Consider the following 15,307-nt stretch of genomic DNA (forward strand, 5'->3'; position numbering starts at 1 on the left):
CCTACTCTGTCCTCACAGAAGTCAATGACCTTTCTGCAACACTTCCTTCAGCCTGTTCTCCCTGACAGCCTCTGACAGGTTAGAGGTGACAATCCCAGTCACCCAAACCAGAGCTTGCTTCTCCAGGGCTGGTGATGTGGAACTCCAGCCAGGTCTCCTGACTGTCTGAGCTGAATGCTGAATGAATGTGTCCCCCTCTGCAGCCATTCTGCAGTGACTGCCCACCCTGGTGGTGCTTGCTCTGGTGCCACAACCCTCTGGGTGTGCAAGCCAACAGGAGCAGCTCCTGGTGAGCTCCCACACAGCACACGGCTGCAGAGGGTGCTGATGCACCTACTCTGCAGGAGGTGATGGGTGATCTTGGGCCCAAACACAGAGGGGTGGAGAGTGAGAGAGTCAAGATAAGGCAGGAGGCTTTAAGAGGCCTGTTGAATTGTTTAATAGAGCTGAAAGAAAAACATGTCCAAATGAACCATTTATTTGTGCCTGTTTGCAGAGGGAGTGCTATGATTTACTGCCAGTGTCACACTCAGCACATGGGTGCTGGCCTGACCCAGAGCTGTGGCTGATCGTAGGACAGACCAATATTTCTTACTGCAGAAGATTTATTTCATTTCCTGGGCTGGTGTCATTATTGAGAAACAGGAGATCTGTAAGGAGTTTTGCTCCCCAGAGATGCTTCACTCCATGCAAACAAATTAATTTCTGGAGAACCCCAAACCAGCTGAAGCTGGCAGGGATCTCCAAGCTTGCCCAGTGCAAGGCCCACTCATAGCAGGGCCAGCTGGAGCAGGGTACTTGGGGCCGGGGCCAGGGCCAGCTGCTATCACAGACACCCAGGCTGGGGCTGGGGAATAAGCCCTGCCAGGAAGGGGCTCCAGGGAAGCTGTGCCTGCTCACAGCAGCTGCTGCAGATGGAGGCAGCCACTGCCTGAGCCACTTCCTCCCTGTGCTGAGAGCAAGGCAGGGGCCTGGGGCTGGAGGAGGGGAGCTGTAGGTATATGGGGAGGAAGGCTGGGTGCTGCTGCTGCCCTGCCCTGCTCCACCTCCTTAGAGCACAGCTCCTGCCTCTCTTGCCTCTCCTCCCCCACATTTCTGTGCAGCAATGAAGTGTTACAGTGTGAAGCAGTGTCCTGTCTTGGCTTTCCCACTTCCCCTGTCCCCTCTCCCTGCCTCCTGCTGAGAGCTGTCCATCAATCTCAGAAAGTCAGCAAGGCCGTCGTCTGATAGGTCAAGTTCAAAAGATGCCTCTCAGCCCTGGGGACAATTGGGCCATCCAGGTGTCATTTGTCTCCTGAGCCCCCCCGCGCTACCTGGTTGGTAGCTCACCTACCCCTTCCCCTCCCCCTTTCCCTGAGCTTAAAAAGACACAGGACCATGCGGTCGGGATCCGGTCGGGGTTGTCGCTACATTCAGAGGCCTGCGTGCCCAGGAATAAACTCTGGACTATGACCCCCTAGCCGGATCCATCTCCTTTTTTCCTCTTCGCCTCGCCTAAAGCTTCTTCCTCAGAGGTCCAGCCTGAGTTCTGTTGCCTGGACTTGTTCCAAGAGCCTAGCTGCCGCATACAACTAACCAAAGGTATCTCTGGGGTGTAACACCACGGCTGCCGCCTTTGGTCAGGCAGCGAGGGCCAGACAAGCCCAGGCACGTTCAACCCGGTAATATTGGGATTATATTCCAATAATGAAGAGCAGCAGTGTTTCACCCCAACACCAGCTCATCCCTGAGTGCACAGCCACAGAGCTCCTCCAGCAGCCCTGCAGCCTTGGGCTGCACTAACTATGGGCACTCATCACTCCCCCACCAGGGACTGTCCCAATACCCCCAGTGTATCCCTGTGAATCCCACCAGCCACAAGGAAGCATGACATATAGAGAGAATACAAAAGGTATCTCATCTGCTACCAGGCTGGCAGGGCAGCTAGCCTTCACCCAGCTTACAAAAACTTTGCTTGCTCTTGACTTTTTCCCATCATTTTTAGCAGCCCATGAGAGGAGAGCAGTGGGGACAGCAGCTCCAGCGTAGTTCCAAAGCTGCATGGGGCATATACCTCTCCCTCAGCCCCCTCAGCCAACCTGCAGGTTATGGGCACCTCAAACACCAGGGAGAGCACAGGAGAAGCGATACAGCAGGAGACTGACTGACTGCAGTCACATCTTCTGACAAACCAGTGGCAGGGCACACTGACCAGACATCCCGGACAATGAAGGAGCTCACTGGGAGCAGCCAGACAGTTTTGATGCCATCTCCCCATTAATATATTAGAACAAGTACCAATTTCATGGCAATGCTTATTACAAGGCACCACTTCCCAGTGGGGACCTGGCCACCTGCTGCAAGCCACAACTGCCACTTTAGGGATGAAGTCATCTGGCACTTGCAGGACAGCTCCTTGTGTGACTGCCAACAGCCTCCCCTTTGCAGCTACAGCGATGCTGAGTGATCCTGAGTGAAGGCTTCAGGTGGAAATGTGTATGTGCGATTTGGTGACAGCTGGATGGGGACACGGGGTCTCAGCAGCCTCAGCTGTGGAAATGGTTTTGAGAAGGAAAAGCTGCGGGGCTGGGAAGGCTGAAAATGCCACATGTTAAGGAGAAGGGCAGCATGTGCCAGCAGAGCAGGGCTTGGCTTATCCTGCTCCTGACCCTGCTCCTGTGCCTTGTCACCATGCACAAACTGGTGGATGCAGCTGAGAACAGAGAGCTGGCCAAGGAATTGTGGACTAATTCTTTCTATATATGCAGTTTTGATAGATTAGGCAATTAAAAAGTGCACTGCAGCACTCAAGAAGTGTAAAAAAAAAATTAAAAGTTGAAGACTAAGCCTATGAATCTGAGTCCTGGGAAAGAAAACCTCTGTTTTTTAGAGAGAGATTTAGATCTTGGATCAGCTGCATCCTCAGCCCAGTGGTGTCTTCTGAGTTTGCCCCCCTCTACCCAGGACAGCTTGACACTGTCCCCTGACATCATGCATGGTGTGGCACAGACACTATGTGCCCACACTCACACTTCTCTAACCATCCTCCACACCTTATGCCCTTCCTTCCCTCAGCCTCTGCTCAGGATTTGCTTTGTGTTTTTCCCTGCTCATGTTGCCTTGGCAACCTGATCCAGTCTCAATTCCACATATCACCTTGATTATGAAGTTTAGCTAATCCAGCCCCCTCTGCCCTCAAACTGCTCATGTATCTCACACCACCTCCCTGATGGGCCCCCGAACTCTCACTGTTCCTTCAGGCATGGATCTTCCCCACCTCTCCACCCCCTTTCTCCACCTTTAATGATTTGTAAGTAACTCTCTTTCCAGTGGGGATGGACACTGCAGTGATTCACTGCTTTTATGAAAGAGGGGGGGCTTTGTTTTCCCTTCTCACACCTGAGTCCCCTCAAGGGATGTGTTCCCTTGGCATCAGTGCTGCTGTGGCAGCTTCCACGCTCCTTAACTGAGCATAACTCCTGCATCTTTGTAAGGATCTGTGTGTTTTGATCTTCTGAAGAATGATCCATAGAATGGCTGCTTTGGAAGCCTTTCATTTCCCTGCCATTTTCTACCTGCAATAAAAGGCACCTAAGTCCCCCCTGTGCTGGGGGAGTGTGCTGGTGCTGGTGTTAATGTGTTACAAGATTGTGGGCAGGTCATTTTGGATGTGTGCTTCTCTTCCTTCCTTCACACAATACATCTCATTGCTCTGTGTATGACTCTCTGCTTTTCTGTTTGGCATTAAGGATTCTATCTGAGCTTTCATGGGATATCACAGCCCCCAAAATCAGAGTGTGCTAGCTAAGGCAAAGGTTTCACATCAGAAAAACAGATGGATCCTTGTATCCTCCTGAAACCCAGATCCCAACATCTCCTATAAAAGTATCCAACCAAATTAAACTCACACAGCCCTCCAGATTTTTCTGTCAAAATCAAGATGCAGAAAATATTCCTGGTAGTTCTGCAGTTAACTCTCAAAAGGCAAAAGCTTTCTAAACTTCAGGACTATGTAGACCTTCTCAATCACACCCACACACATGCAGGTATGGGGAAATAACACATGATAAACAAGGGAGTGAAAACCTGCCCTGGAGACCAGCTAACAAACAGCCCCAGGATGAGACTGTGGAACTGCTGATGCAAGTGTGTGTGACTGGTTCCCACAGAGCTCAGCTGGTTGCTTGATGGGCTGAATGCATTAGAGTGTCCATCAGGAGAAGAGCTGAGATGCCATTCATTTTGGGTCAAGTGGAAGTGAAACTGCAACAGCTGAAGTGCCCAAGTATGTTTGTGCAGGGAGCTCTGTGGGGGTGAGGGGCGAACTGGAGGGACACCGGCTCAGGGGACAACTGGCAGCAGGTCCCTTCAACCAGCCCAGAGCAACTCAGCAGGAGACCACTGAGATTAGAGAAAAAGGACTTTTTTTTTGAAGCTTACCTTTTTGAAGTTCCCCACTTACCTCCCACAAATGTTAGGAGCCTTGAAAGAAGGCTCTTTCTTGGTGAAGCACTTGGTGCCTTGCACAAAGCAAAAGCCACACAGCACTCTATGGGTGACTTCAGTTCAGATGGGGCATCACCCAGTCCTGATCCTGAAAATCTCACTAAGATTTTGAGCAACTGCTGTAACTGCCTGCAGTTCAGTTCTACACAGGGGAGAATGCATTTGGCAAAAATCAATCCATCAGTAGTTGTTTTGTAATAGTAGCTGGAGCATAGACAAATGGCAGAAGGCAAAAAAAATTGAGTGTTTAACAGCAGAGCCATCAGATTTTCATTATCCCACAAAGCTGCCATGTAGTTTTGGTGACAAGTAATATGAGCTGCAGTCACTCATCACCTTTATAAGCACCATCAGCCAGAAACCTAGAAAGAGATGCTGTCAGTGCACAGTGCCGAGCTGCCTGGCTCCCCTCTTGGAGATATGCATTGCCACAGATACAGGATTGCCAAGCAGTCTCCCACTGCAGCTTCTCCCCACTGGCTGTGATCTCTCTGCATGCTGGACCAAAAGGCTACAGCTCTGTGAGAGCCAGCTCTGGATCTCACCAGGATTCAGTTGGGGTACCTGTGCTGGGTGGATGTAACAGAACCATCTTCCATTTGTTCTCGTGGGTGCAATTCCTCTGTCACACTGGGGAGTGCAGCCAGGGCAGCCCCAGCACAGCACAGTCACAGTCATGCTGCTTTTTTTAGCTATCAAACCGATTCCAGCAATTTTCTTAATAAAACACACAGAATTAGGACAGTTCTCCATAAGAAAACAGTAACTCCTGCTCTTTCCTCAGTCCATAATCAAGTCTGATGGTGTAAATTGCTCTAAGGAAACCAGTCTGCTTGGGCAAAGGACATTGCAAACCCATGGTGAGACATTGGGACAGTTGGCAGCTCTGCATAGATGCATTCGGCTCTTCACACAAATCCTCCAGAAAGGAAGGGATACTTACCTGTCTGAGCTCATTTTGCTGAGCAATGTTAAGCTGCCACTCTAAAAGGTGACCCGAATACTCAAACAAATGAAACCTTGAGAACAATTGTGTAATTAAGTATCTCACCTTTTATTTTGCTCATTTACACTTCTGGCACTGACAATTCTTTGAAGATATTTATTTTTATGTAAAGACCAAACTTCATTAAAGCAATCATAAGTCAATTAAATAATTTTACATCACTTAAGTTTCAGAAAATGTACAACACTTTCATACATTATAGGCTTGACCGGTTGGAAATGGAAATGGCACATTTTCGACATGGTTAAGAAATGACTTGGACAACCCAGCAAACTGTTTTGCCAAAACCTGTTTTGTACTGAATACCATAACCCGTGCCCAGGGATTACAGTGTGCCTGATGGCACCATGTGCACATTATTCAACATGGAATTATTACTATCAGCTTGGTCCCCAGTAATGTCTCAGATATTCTAGATGGCATTTGTCCCACCAAGATCCAGTTAACCATTTTGTAGAGGAGTGAGATTCACAATGGAAAGCAGAGACATGACTCGTGCCACTTCCCAGGGATGTCCCGGACCAGCAGGACACTGAGCACATGGAGAATATCAAGCACATGCATAATCCCATCAGTTTCCCAGGGACTGTTGGAACACTGGAAATCAAACAGATGGCAGGCGTGCACGAGGCAGGGCCTGCAGTGTAACGAGCATCCCAGCACCATGAAACCACCTCGTTTCACACCTGCTGAGCATCCATGAAGTTTCTCCTGCAGAAGTCACAATGATGGTCATACATTCAGTCCTCTCCAAAGTCTGTGTAATGTTTAAGGCAGCAAGAGAAATTTGCCTTTATTTTAACACATCAGAAACAGATGGTTCCTTTATAAATAGGTGGACAATATTCATAATTCATCAGTATGCTCCTTGTTTATATAAATGTCATGAAAGGCCAAAGCAAATTCTGACAGCATTTTTCTCAACAAAATCAAGGAGATTAACTGAATTGGAGTTGAAGCTTTAAAATTACATGTGCCAGATCATTCACATGTAACATACTGTCTAGGGACAATGTGAAAAAGCAGGGATTTAGATGAAGTCTGTATTGTTGAGGCCTGACTCTTGTCAAACTTCCCCTGGCATGAGTGAGCTCTACTGAAGCCAACGAGTGAGCACCTCTGATGAGAGGTGTAAGATTAAAAACATGCCATGGTTCACACTAACAGGTCATTGTGGCTAAAGTATATTCTCATATACAGAACTCTGCAACACTATTAACACCCATTTACAAAACACTACAGTGATGGTTATTGGCACATAAAAAACTCCTTCTCTATATGAAAACATACACAAAATAGATAAGAACTGCCTTTTTTTTTCAGACTTTTAAAATTTATATATAGTTGCCTTTGAGGAATTTTAACCCCCAGTATCACAAACAACAATATTTCTTTAACAATGTTCACCTAAAATTTTACTGTGCTGACATTTGAAACACTGCCACAATCTAGACCACTGTGGATTATGCTTAACTGTACTGTACACAAGGTGATGAAGATTGATAGAAAACCACTAAGATTTTTGCACAAAAGTATGACTTGTTAAAATCCAGAGAACAATTGAGTCACTTTATAGGCAGCAGCTACATGTAAGCTGTAAATGTTACCCGCAATAAAAACACATTTTGCCATAAAGCACATATTGTGGCATTATCTGCTTCTGGCCTGGTACACAAAGCTTGATTCTCTTCCCAGTGCAGAGGAATGGGTTTGGTTAGCTTGATTCTCTCAGAAAAAAGTGCACAGATATCTTACTCTTTAAAGTGCTTTGCAGAACCATCTCTTCTGCCTTGATTTCTACCTCAAGATCATTCTCTGCTGTAAAGATTCTGCCTCTTCCGCAGTAGTGATGTTCAGCCAACAAAGCCAACAATGCAAGTAAAATTTCAAAATGACCATGTTAGAAGAGCATCACCAAGAAGTAGAAAGCTGGGTAAAAAGTGGAGAAGTACAGGGTCTGTCTTTTTCTGGCCCGCTGAATGCCTGTGGGACTGCATGGCCTAAGGCAAGACCCTTGCTTAGGGCCTGTAGCAGCCCCTGAAGGTCAAAACTTCTCCCCAGTGCTCAGCCCAAGTGAATGGCAAAAGAGATTTCACCAAGGAAAAAAGCACAACTGTGCCAACTCCCCTGCCACATCCTCACCTCCCACCAGGCATGGGAGAGCAACACTAGAGTGGTCCTTCCCCTGACAGCCCCTCCATTCCTATCCACAGGGCCAAGCACAGTCCCTCACCCCATCATCCCCACCCTACAAGGGAGACAAGCAGAGACTGCTCCTGCTGGCTACAACACCCATCTCTACTGAAACTTGACTTTGTGGTGCCTTTGGTGCATCATTTCCTTCTTCTCCCCTCCCAACCCTAACTCCTACACGAGTGAAATGTGGCTTTATCAACCCATCCCAAAATGAGTTAGTGTTGGAGCAATGATCTTTTGTGATTTACCCTTTCTTGCCCCACCACTTCTGCCAGCGTTGTCACTGCACCTCCCAAGGGAACGTCCACAAGAGTGACCCATCCAAGGTGCCCACACAGCAATGAAACTCCAGCCCCCAAATGGCTCCTGGGCCTTGCTTTGACTCTCTCTATTTTCAAAACAGGTTTGGTTCTCTTGTTAAAAGATTATTTTGATCAACAAAGTGACAAGGGGAAGAAAAAAGTGCCAAATTATCTCAAATTACTCAGCATGGTGAACAAACTACTCTATGCAAATTAACATGAATTAAATTTTTAAATATTAAAAATGCATCAGGACTTGCTTCTTTTATAGTTAGTGTTAGCTCACAACATGCAGAGTTGGTGGATAATTCAGAATTAAAATATCTCAAATTGCTGTGTATAATCAATATGCCCAACTCTACCAGCAGTATTACTCTAACACTCCTGATGCACAGATTACCTGAATTAAGTGTGCAGCCTTGTGAAGAAACAATTTCACATCTTCTGCAAAAAGCTTTCAATAAAAGAATATTGTGCTTAGACATATTATTTATGCTACTTCATAAATGAAATTCTTGTAATAAGAAATTACTCAGTTACACTGTATTTTTATTCTTTTATCTGGAATGTTACTAAGTCTACCTTTAGCAAAAATCTCTTAAAACTTAAAATACTCATAAATATAAAAAATATTTGCAAAATAGAAACATATTTCTAATTTTCTTCATAAACTCTAAATGTTCACAGATTCTAAAAATAAAACCCCACAGCATAAGATTAATTTGAAGGATCTAATCTCATTTTTAATACACATGATGCTTGGTTCAGTGTTTGTAAGGTATGGAATGCTTTCTTGGCGTGAAGAAACCCTAAAAGGAAGACTTAAATCCCGCTCTCCGTAGGCACAGAACAGGGAGGGACAATAAAGAAGCCAATGTATCTTGTACCCTCATGGCCAGCAGCAGTGAGGAACAAAATACATGTTTCAATTGCTGTGTCTTGGGAGAAAGAACAGGGGATACAAACCTTCAGAAAAGTGTTTTCAGTAAGACTGAACCTGTGTGAGAAATTGAGCCCAGTGCTGTATGGGACTGAGCACCCTTTGGGAAGGTCCATGGAACAAGGCTGGCAGAGAGTAGGATGGATCTTCTGCTGCTAAAAAGCCCCAGTACTGCCTGCAAAACAGAAGAGGCTGCTGACCCTGTGACAGTGACCTTTCCAGTGATTTCACTGCAGTTCTGCCCAGTCCTTGCACCTTCCCTCTCCCTGTGGACACAAGTGAGGTCAGCACTGACACGGGGCCAGTGCTGGGACCTGGCTCCCACTCCAGACACCCCAAGCAAGGGAATGTTCACAGGTGTGAAGGTGCATGTGGGCTTGTGCTTTTTGGGGCTGTCAGAACCCCAAGTCCCCATCCCCAGAAGCCAGAAAACACCCACTTAAACCACTTAAACTGTGTAAGCACAGATTGGCTGTTTCAAACCTATTCACACACTGCTCTAGGTAACGAAACTGCTTCCAATTCGGGCCTTCAAACACCATTTTTTGGTTTCAGAAATAAGTTAATTTCTCTTTGAACCGATTTTGTTCTTCTCTCTGTGCCAAGTAGCTAATTTTCTCATTTCAGGTACTGCACCTTCAGTGAAGGCTTCAAAGAGGCGACAGCCAAAGGGAGACATCCCACAGCAGGGGCATTTGTAGGGAGGTCTGAGGACCTCAGCATTTGCAATAGGTAGATCTGGAGATCTCAGCATTTTCTACAGCTGGTGCTTTCAAGCATTAAAATATTGTGCGCTTAAAAGGGAGGCAAGATGGAAGGCATGAGAATCCAGCCCTCTCACCACACAGGGGACGTTCAAGGTCGAGCTGCTCTTTGCAAAGATTCATTTGAAATTCCCTCTGTCTACTATGTTTTTCCCTTTTAGCCCCAGTCAAGTCACAGGAGGATTCCTTAAAATGTTTTCTTTCCAAAAATATTTCTCTGATTAAGAAAAAAGAAAAAAGAAAAAAAGAAAAAAACCAAAATACACCCAATCCCTGAAGGTCAATAATCGGAGAATAAGAACTCCCCCCACAGAAGATTAGATAACATAATGTCAGACTTTTTACAACAACAAAACCCCATGTTATTAGATAAAAATAATTTAGTAACAAATGTCCAGGCTTGGTTTTGATAGCAACCCAACATTAAAAACATTTTTCAACCCAAGAAAAACCCACAAACCAAATCTATAAAAGCTAATGAACCTGATGACTTCTTTAATCTTTACACAATGAAAAAATAAATGTATTTTCTACCAAACAAATGGGTATCAGCCCACAGGCAGAGGAATTTTCCCACATTCTTTCATGAAGCAAATGTTTCAAAGATAAGAATTTGAATTGTTGATGCTTTCAAACTCATATCTTTGAAGACTTAAAGCAGTGAGGACAGGACAAAGAAAAAAGAAATAATATTTTTATGTAGCTGCATAAAATTCAATTTGCCAAGGCAAGCAATCACAGCAGGTGAATAAAATACCATTCATATTTTCATTACCATGCTAAAGGCAGCCAAGTTAGTTTTGTGCCTGACATTTTCTTGACAAGTTTGCAATGCTTCGGTAAGGCAATTAATATGAGATGCAGGCTTCTGCCCATGGCTAACATTTCTCTTTAGATCCAGCAAGACACCAATTGACTATGGAAATTTGAAGAAAAATGTGCTGGGAGTCATTTACTCGGCACATATGGAGATACACTGAAGGCAATAATTATTCACAAGCAAAAGGCGAAGGAGGGATGACCAATGTGCATTTAGCAGCACAAACCCTCTCCCCTCCTTCTCTTTCTTTTAGCTAATGGTATTTTTGTGTTCAAAACTAGGCACAAACAAATATGTTCAAATGCTAAAAAGGAAAACAAACATTTTTTTTTTAACTGAAGCCTCTATGTTGTACCTAGCAATATATAGCAGTACATTTGTACATGTGGCCATGTACTGAGCTCTGTTGTCCTGCTGTCAGTAATCAATTTTGGCAGTTTTTCTCACAAACATCAACTCCCAACTGCAGCATGTACTCAGGAGCAGCAGTGGGTGGATAACCCAGTGTAGCACAGGCACACACCACCCTAGTGAACCCCCATCCAGGTAAGTATGGCTCTCTACTTGCTAGCTCAAATAAATAATGGAAATTCTCTCTCTTTGGGTAAATTTGGGAAATGTCCCTCTGATGGTTACAGCAGGTATTTGTATTTTCCCAATCAGTTAAACCTTTTAAATGGTCACTGTTACAGCAGCTTATGCATTTCATCCTTTGTCATACTGCACAGCAGAGCTTCTTCCTCGGCTCCTATGGGATGGGGATCCAACAGCTGCTTTCTCATCAGCCACTCGATTATTTCAGGTTTTGTCAGCATTGGAGATAAGAACAGCCCCTGACCATCTAGCATAGCCTCCTGTATTCATCTGGTACAGTGCACCCTACTAAACCTCTGGGGATGGAGCAGTGTCACACACACTTGGTAAAGTCACATAACTGTGGAATTCAATCTCTTTTGGAAGCCATTGCTTTCAGTTATCAAGAAAACGCTAGCATATTGAATTTCCTCCCAAATGGAGCATTTTTGAACATGAAGGCATTTTTAAATACACAGTAGAAAGGAGAACCAGACCAGAAGCAGGGCAGTGAGGTCATCAGAGAGCTGCTTTTCCCCCAGAAGGCTTTTAAATGATTAAATACATCAGCAGCTGAAAATTATTCCACATCAGAAGCATCATTGTCAGAAAGATGGTAATTACTTCCCTTCACCCGAATATACTCGATGTACCTCCCTTCATCAGAATCTGACATACCACATGTACATAGCCTGTTTTCAAACAGAGATTCAATTTCCTCCAGTTTTTTCCCTTTAGTCTCAGGAAGGCAGCCATAGATGAAAACCAGTCCCAAGGCAGCAAAGCCTGCGTAGAGGAAGAAGGCTCCTGCAAAGTAAAACCATTGTCACAGTCAGTTACAGAGGTCCCCATCCCTCCCCCGTGCCAGGGCAGGGGAGTGGCAGAAGCAGCAGGCACAGCACACTTTGCTTTCACACAGCAGCAGAGTGTGAAAGCAAAGGCTGGAGTGGCAGAGTTACAACAATGAGCTGTGGCTGTAGGAGAAGGACTCTTTACTGACTCATTCCTCACCAAAGTAAATTGACAAAGGCAATTCCAATTCATGTGAAAGATAATACACATCCTTTCTGGGCAAGTCACTCTGCTCTTAAAATAAACAGCAATTAGACAATCACATGCCCAAATTAAAAAAAAAACAGATGTGAAAGGAAAAAGCTTTCTTGGTTTGTCTTGACAGTGAAGGACACATTAGAGAAGTCTTCAAAATGAAAAGCTCTAGCAAAAGAAATGAGTCAGGATTAAAATAATGTTTGTGACTTTTACACTTAATTATTATTTAAAAGTGCTTTGTGGTGACAATTAATACTGAGTTTGTTCCTGCCCACAATCCACCCAATCTAGAGGGGCAGAGCAGGTAGCAAAGGACCAACAAACATTTACCTAGAGCTGGTACACTGATGGCTCAAAGGAATAACAAGCAGAGCTGAAAGGCTCTGCACAAGTAAGGATGTGAAGGTCACATCATCTCCCTGGCAGATTAATGTGATTTAAATGACTTGTACCAGAGTGGCTGAGCAGTAACCTGACAAACACACCACAGGGTCCCACAGACAGCACTTTATCAACAGCTGCATTTCTGCAAGTACCATCTGATACTGGCTTTGGATGTCACCATAAAGTGGAAAACTGCAGATGCTGTCACCTTAAGTGGGAATCAGCATTATTTCACTAAATCAAAAGTGGTTTTTTCCAGCTTCTCTGTTTTAATCAACTGTCTGGGTTCTCAGTTAAGGACAAAAATAAATGCTTCTTATGAAATCCAGACCAAACACTAAGATCCAAGCAGATCTCTACAAAACCACAGTGGGTTGAGAACATTGCTTTGACACTTCATAACAAAACCAGTGGAGGGACCCAGAATCCATAGAAAACCTCTGTGCCAATGGCAGTACTGCACATATGGACAGTACTGTGACTTACCATAGTATGTCAGGTATTCAGCTGTATGCAGAAATGTCAGTGACACGAGCACATTGAAAACCCAGTTGACTCCAGAAGAACACGCGTTTCCTGTGCTTCTGGCCCAAAGTGGATAAATTTCAGAATTGACAGTCCAGGGCATAGGACCCATCCCTAAGAATCAGGAATAAAAAGATCAATCTGACTTTAGTGGCTGGACTCAACAATAAATTTAACATGCAGCTTCACTATTTGACATTTTAAACTTATAAGCAAAACCAAGTATTTTCTTACCAGGTGCAAAGAAAACCAAATACAAAATAAGGCCCAGAAGTGCTGTCCAAGAGTACGGAGTGGGGCAGAAATTGTATGCCCAAAATAAATCTTCCTTTTTGAATATGGATTCATTTGAACACCTGAAAATCAACAAAACTCCTTTTTATTAAAGAATTTTCAGGGCACTACTTGACATTGCAATATAAACATGGCAAGTAATGTACAAGGTTTTGAGCAAAGTTCAAGAAATGTGTTTTTTTCTCAAGCCTGGTCTTAGGAAGAGAAATCAGCAGAACATCCCCGAGTTTAAACACTTACTTATTTACAGACCTCCCTCAAACAACCAGTCATTACTACAAAAATGGTGATACCAAAGCCATCAAGGCCAATTCACAGGAATATCACACAGTGCAAAACCAGCTGCAGCAGCAGGGCTTTGAGATAAAGATGCTGCACATAAGGATTTAAAGTCAGATGGAAGTTAGTCCTTACATCACTGCTGAACCAAATACATGTGGCACACTTCAGGAGTAATCAGCAAAGTCTGTGGAGTGTGCCATGGTCAAGTGAAGTTATAAAGAAAAGAGGTGTGTATTTTCCTTCCTACACAGTGAAACAGTTTAGGAGAAGGCAGAGCTTTAATTAGGTACTGAAAGAAAATATGTCTCTATTGCAGGGACCATGTGGGAATTCTATATTTCAAGGAATGGGTATAAGATCAGGTATTTCCCTCTTTCCCTCTGACTGCCAACAATATAACATTTCTTAAAGGCATACTCACAACTTTATTTTTTGTTCAATTTTTTTTTTAAATTAACATTTGTTTAAAGGAACAAGTCATAAATGTAACTAGTGAAACTTTTCAGCTGCCACCACTTCAATTGCTAGAGATTAAAAATCCTACACTTTTGGGAGAGAGGACTTAAGCAGACAGTACTCTTTCCTATGCAAAGAAGAAATCACAGAGAGCGGAACATCTGCCTGGGTTATGATTTCTAGATTAGCTGAGCACTTATGTGAAGGACATGACCCTCTTGACAGTAGGGAAACCAGAATGGAGATGCCTGCAACAGGCAATAGGTGGGCAACAGGTTGTGGATGGTGGAGTAACAGGCACCCTGCAATGCTTCAGAGTTGAGCAGCAATGTGCCAAGCACTGATGGCCAACCCCCCCAGCATTCCTGGGGCAGAAATCTTCCCTTTGTCACCATTGATGAAAGGACAACATTTAAAGCAGGATATCATGGTGAAGTCGCAGACCCAGTTTCAGTACAGCTGGAAATCCAAAGCTCCAAAATATTTAAAAGAGAGAGGTTAACCCTACAAATACTGGAAAATGCACATCTGAAACCTTGGTAAAACCCTAATGTTTCCTTAATGGCAGTAACCTGTAAGGTTTACAGTTCCACTTTGCACTGGAGCAGCACCTGATCAAGTGGAGAAATGCTGAGCCCTTAATTTGGGGTCAGCAATGCAGCCAGGGCTGCCAGTGCACCCTTCCACCCTTCCTCAGCTCTGCCTTGCTGAGTTCTCCTGGAAAGGCCATCTTATCCAGGGCATTGATTCATTTTCACTCTTGAGGGGGAAAACACAGAAAACAGATCAGCTGAACATCCCTCTCAAAGACACATCCTTTGTGCCTGGGTATAGATTGGCCCACTGCAGACACAGGAGTGCTTAGTTCACACTGCTTCAACATCATCACTTCTGCTTCTTTTGCTGCTGCACAAATTTCATTTGCAGGTGTTTGTAATGAATACAAGTTGATGAGCACTTTTAAGCATCTTGATGCTGAGATGAATTTCTCCATTCTGCCCAGCCAGATTGGCAGCTCTGCAGAGAGGTTTCTCTCAAACAAAACTGTAAACAAAGACATACTTGGTTTATTATCCTGCATCCATCTCCATGAGATGCACAAACCAACATGCTGATTCACACAGACACAACTGCAGGCAGGTCAGTGTGTTTCCTTCCCCCGCCATCTTTCCCCAATTGTGTCCTGCTTCTGACAGATTGGGATACAAATGATACAAGGGAAAACCAGAT

General features: G+C 44.5%; 1 protein-coding gene across 2 annotated transcripts in view; it reads right to left on the bottom strand.

Annotated features, from left to right (window-relative positions):
* Nucleotides 1-8,598: 8,598 nt before the first annotated feature.
* Nucleotides 8,599-15,307, bottom strand: part of SLC2A13 (solute carrier family 2 member 13) — a 142,241-nt gene continuing 135,532 nt past the window's right edge. The window contains exons 8-11 of one of the 2 annotated variants that reach the window (XM_030959456.1): nt 13,280-13,401; nt 13,007-13,159; nt 11,765-11,893; nt 8,607-9,104 (exon numbers count right to left, since the gene is read on the bottom strand). In XM_030959456.1, coding sequence (XP_030815316.1) covers nt 9,085-9,104; nt 11,765-11,893; nt 13,007-13,159; nt 13,280-13,401 — 424 coding nt within the window. In that variant the 3' untranslated portion in view covers nt 8,607-9,084. Of the gene's footprint in view, nt 11,894-13,006; nt 13,160-13,279; nt 13,402-15,307 lie in introns of both variants that reach the window. The other variant, XM_030959455.1, reaches the window with a different exon arrangement.

The sequence above is a fragment of the Camarhynchus parvulus genome, chromosome 1A (genome assembly GCF_901933205.1).
Source record: "Camarhynchus parvulus chromosome 1A, STF_HiC, whole genome shotgun sequence".
Classification (NCBI taxonomy): Eukaryota; Metazoa; Chordata; class Aves; order Passeriformes; family Thraupidae; genus Camarhynchus; species Camarhynchus parvulus.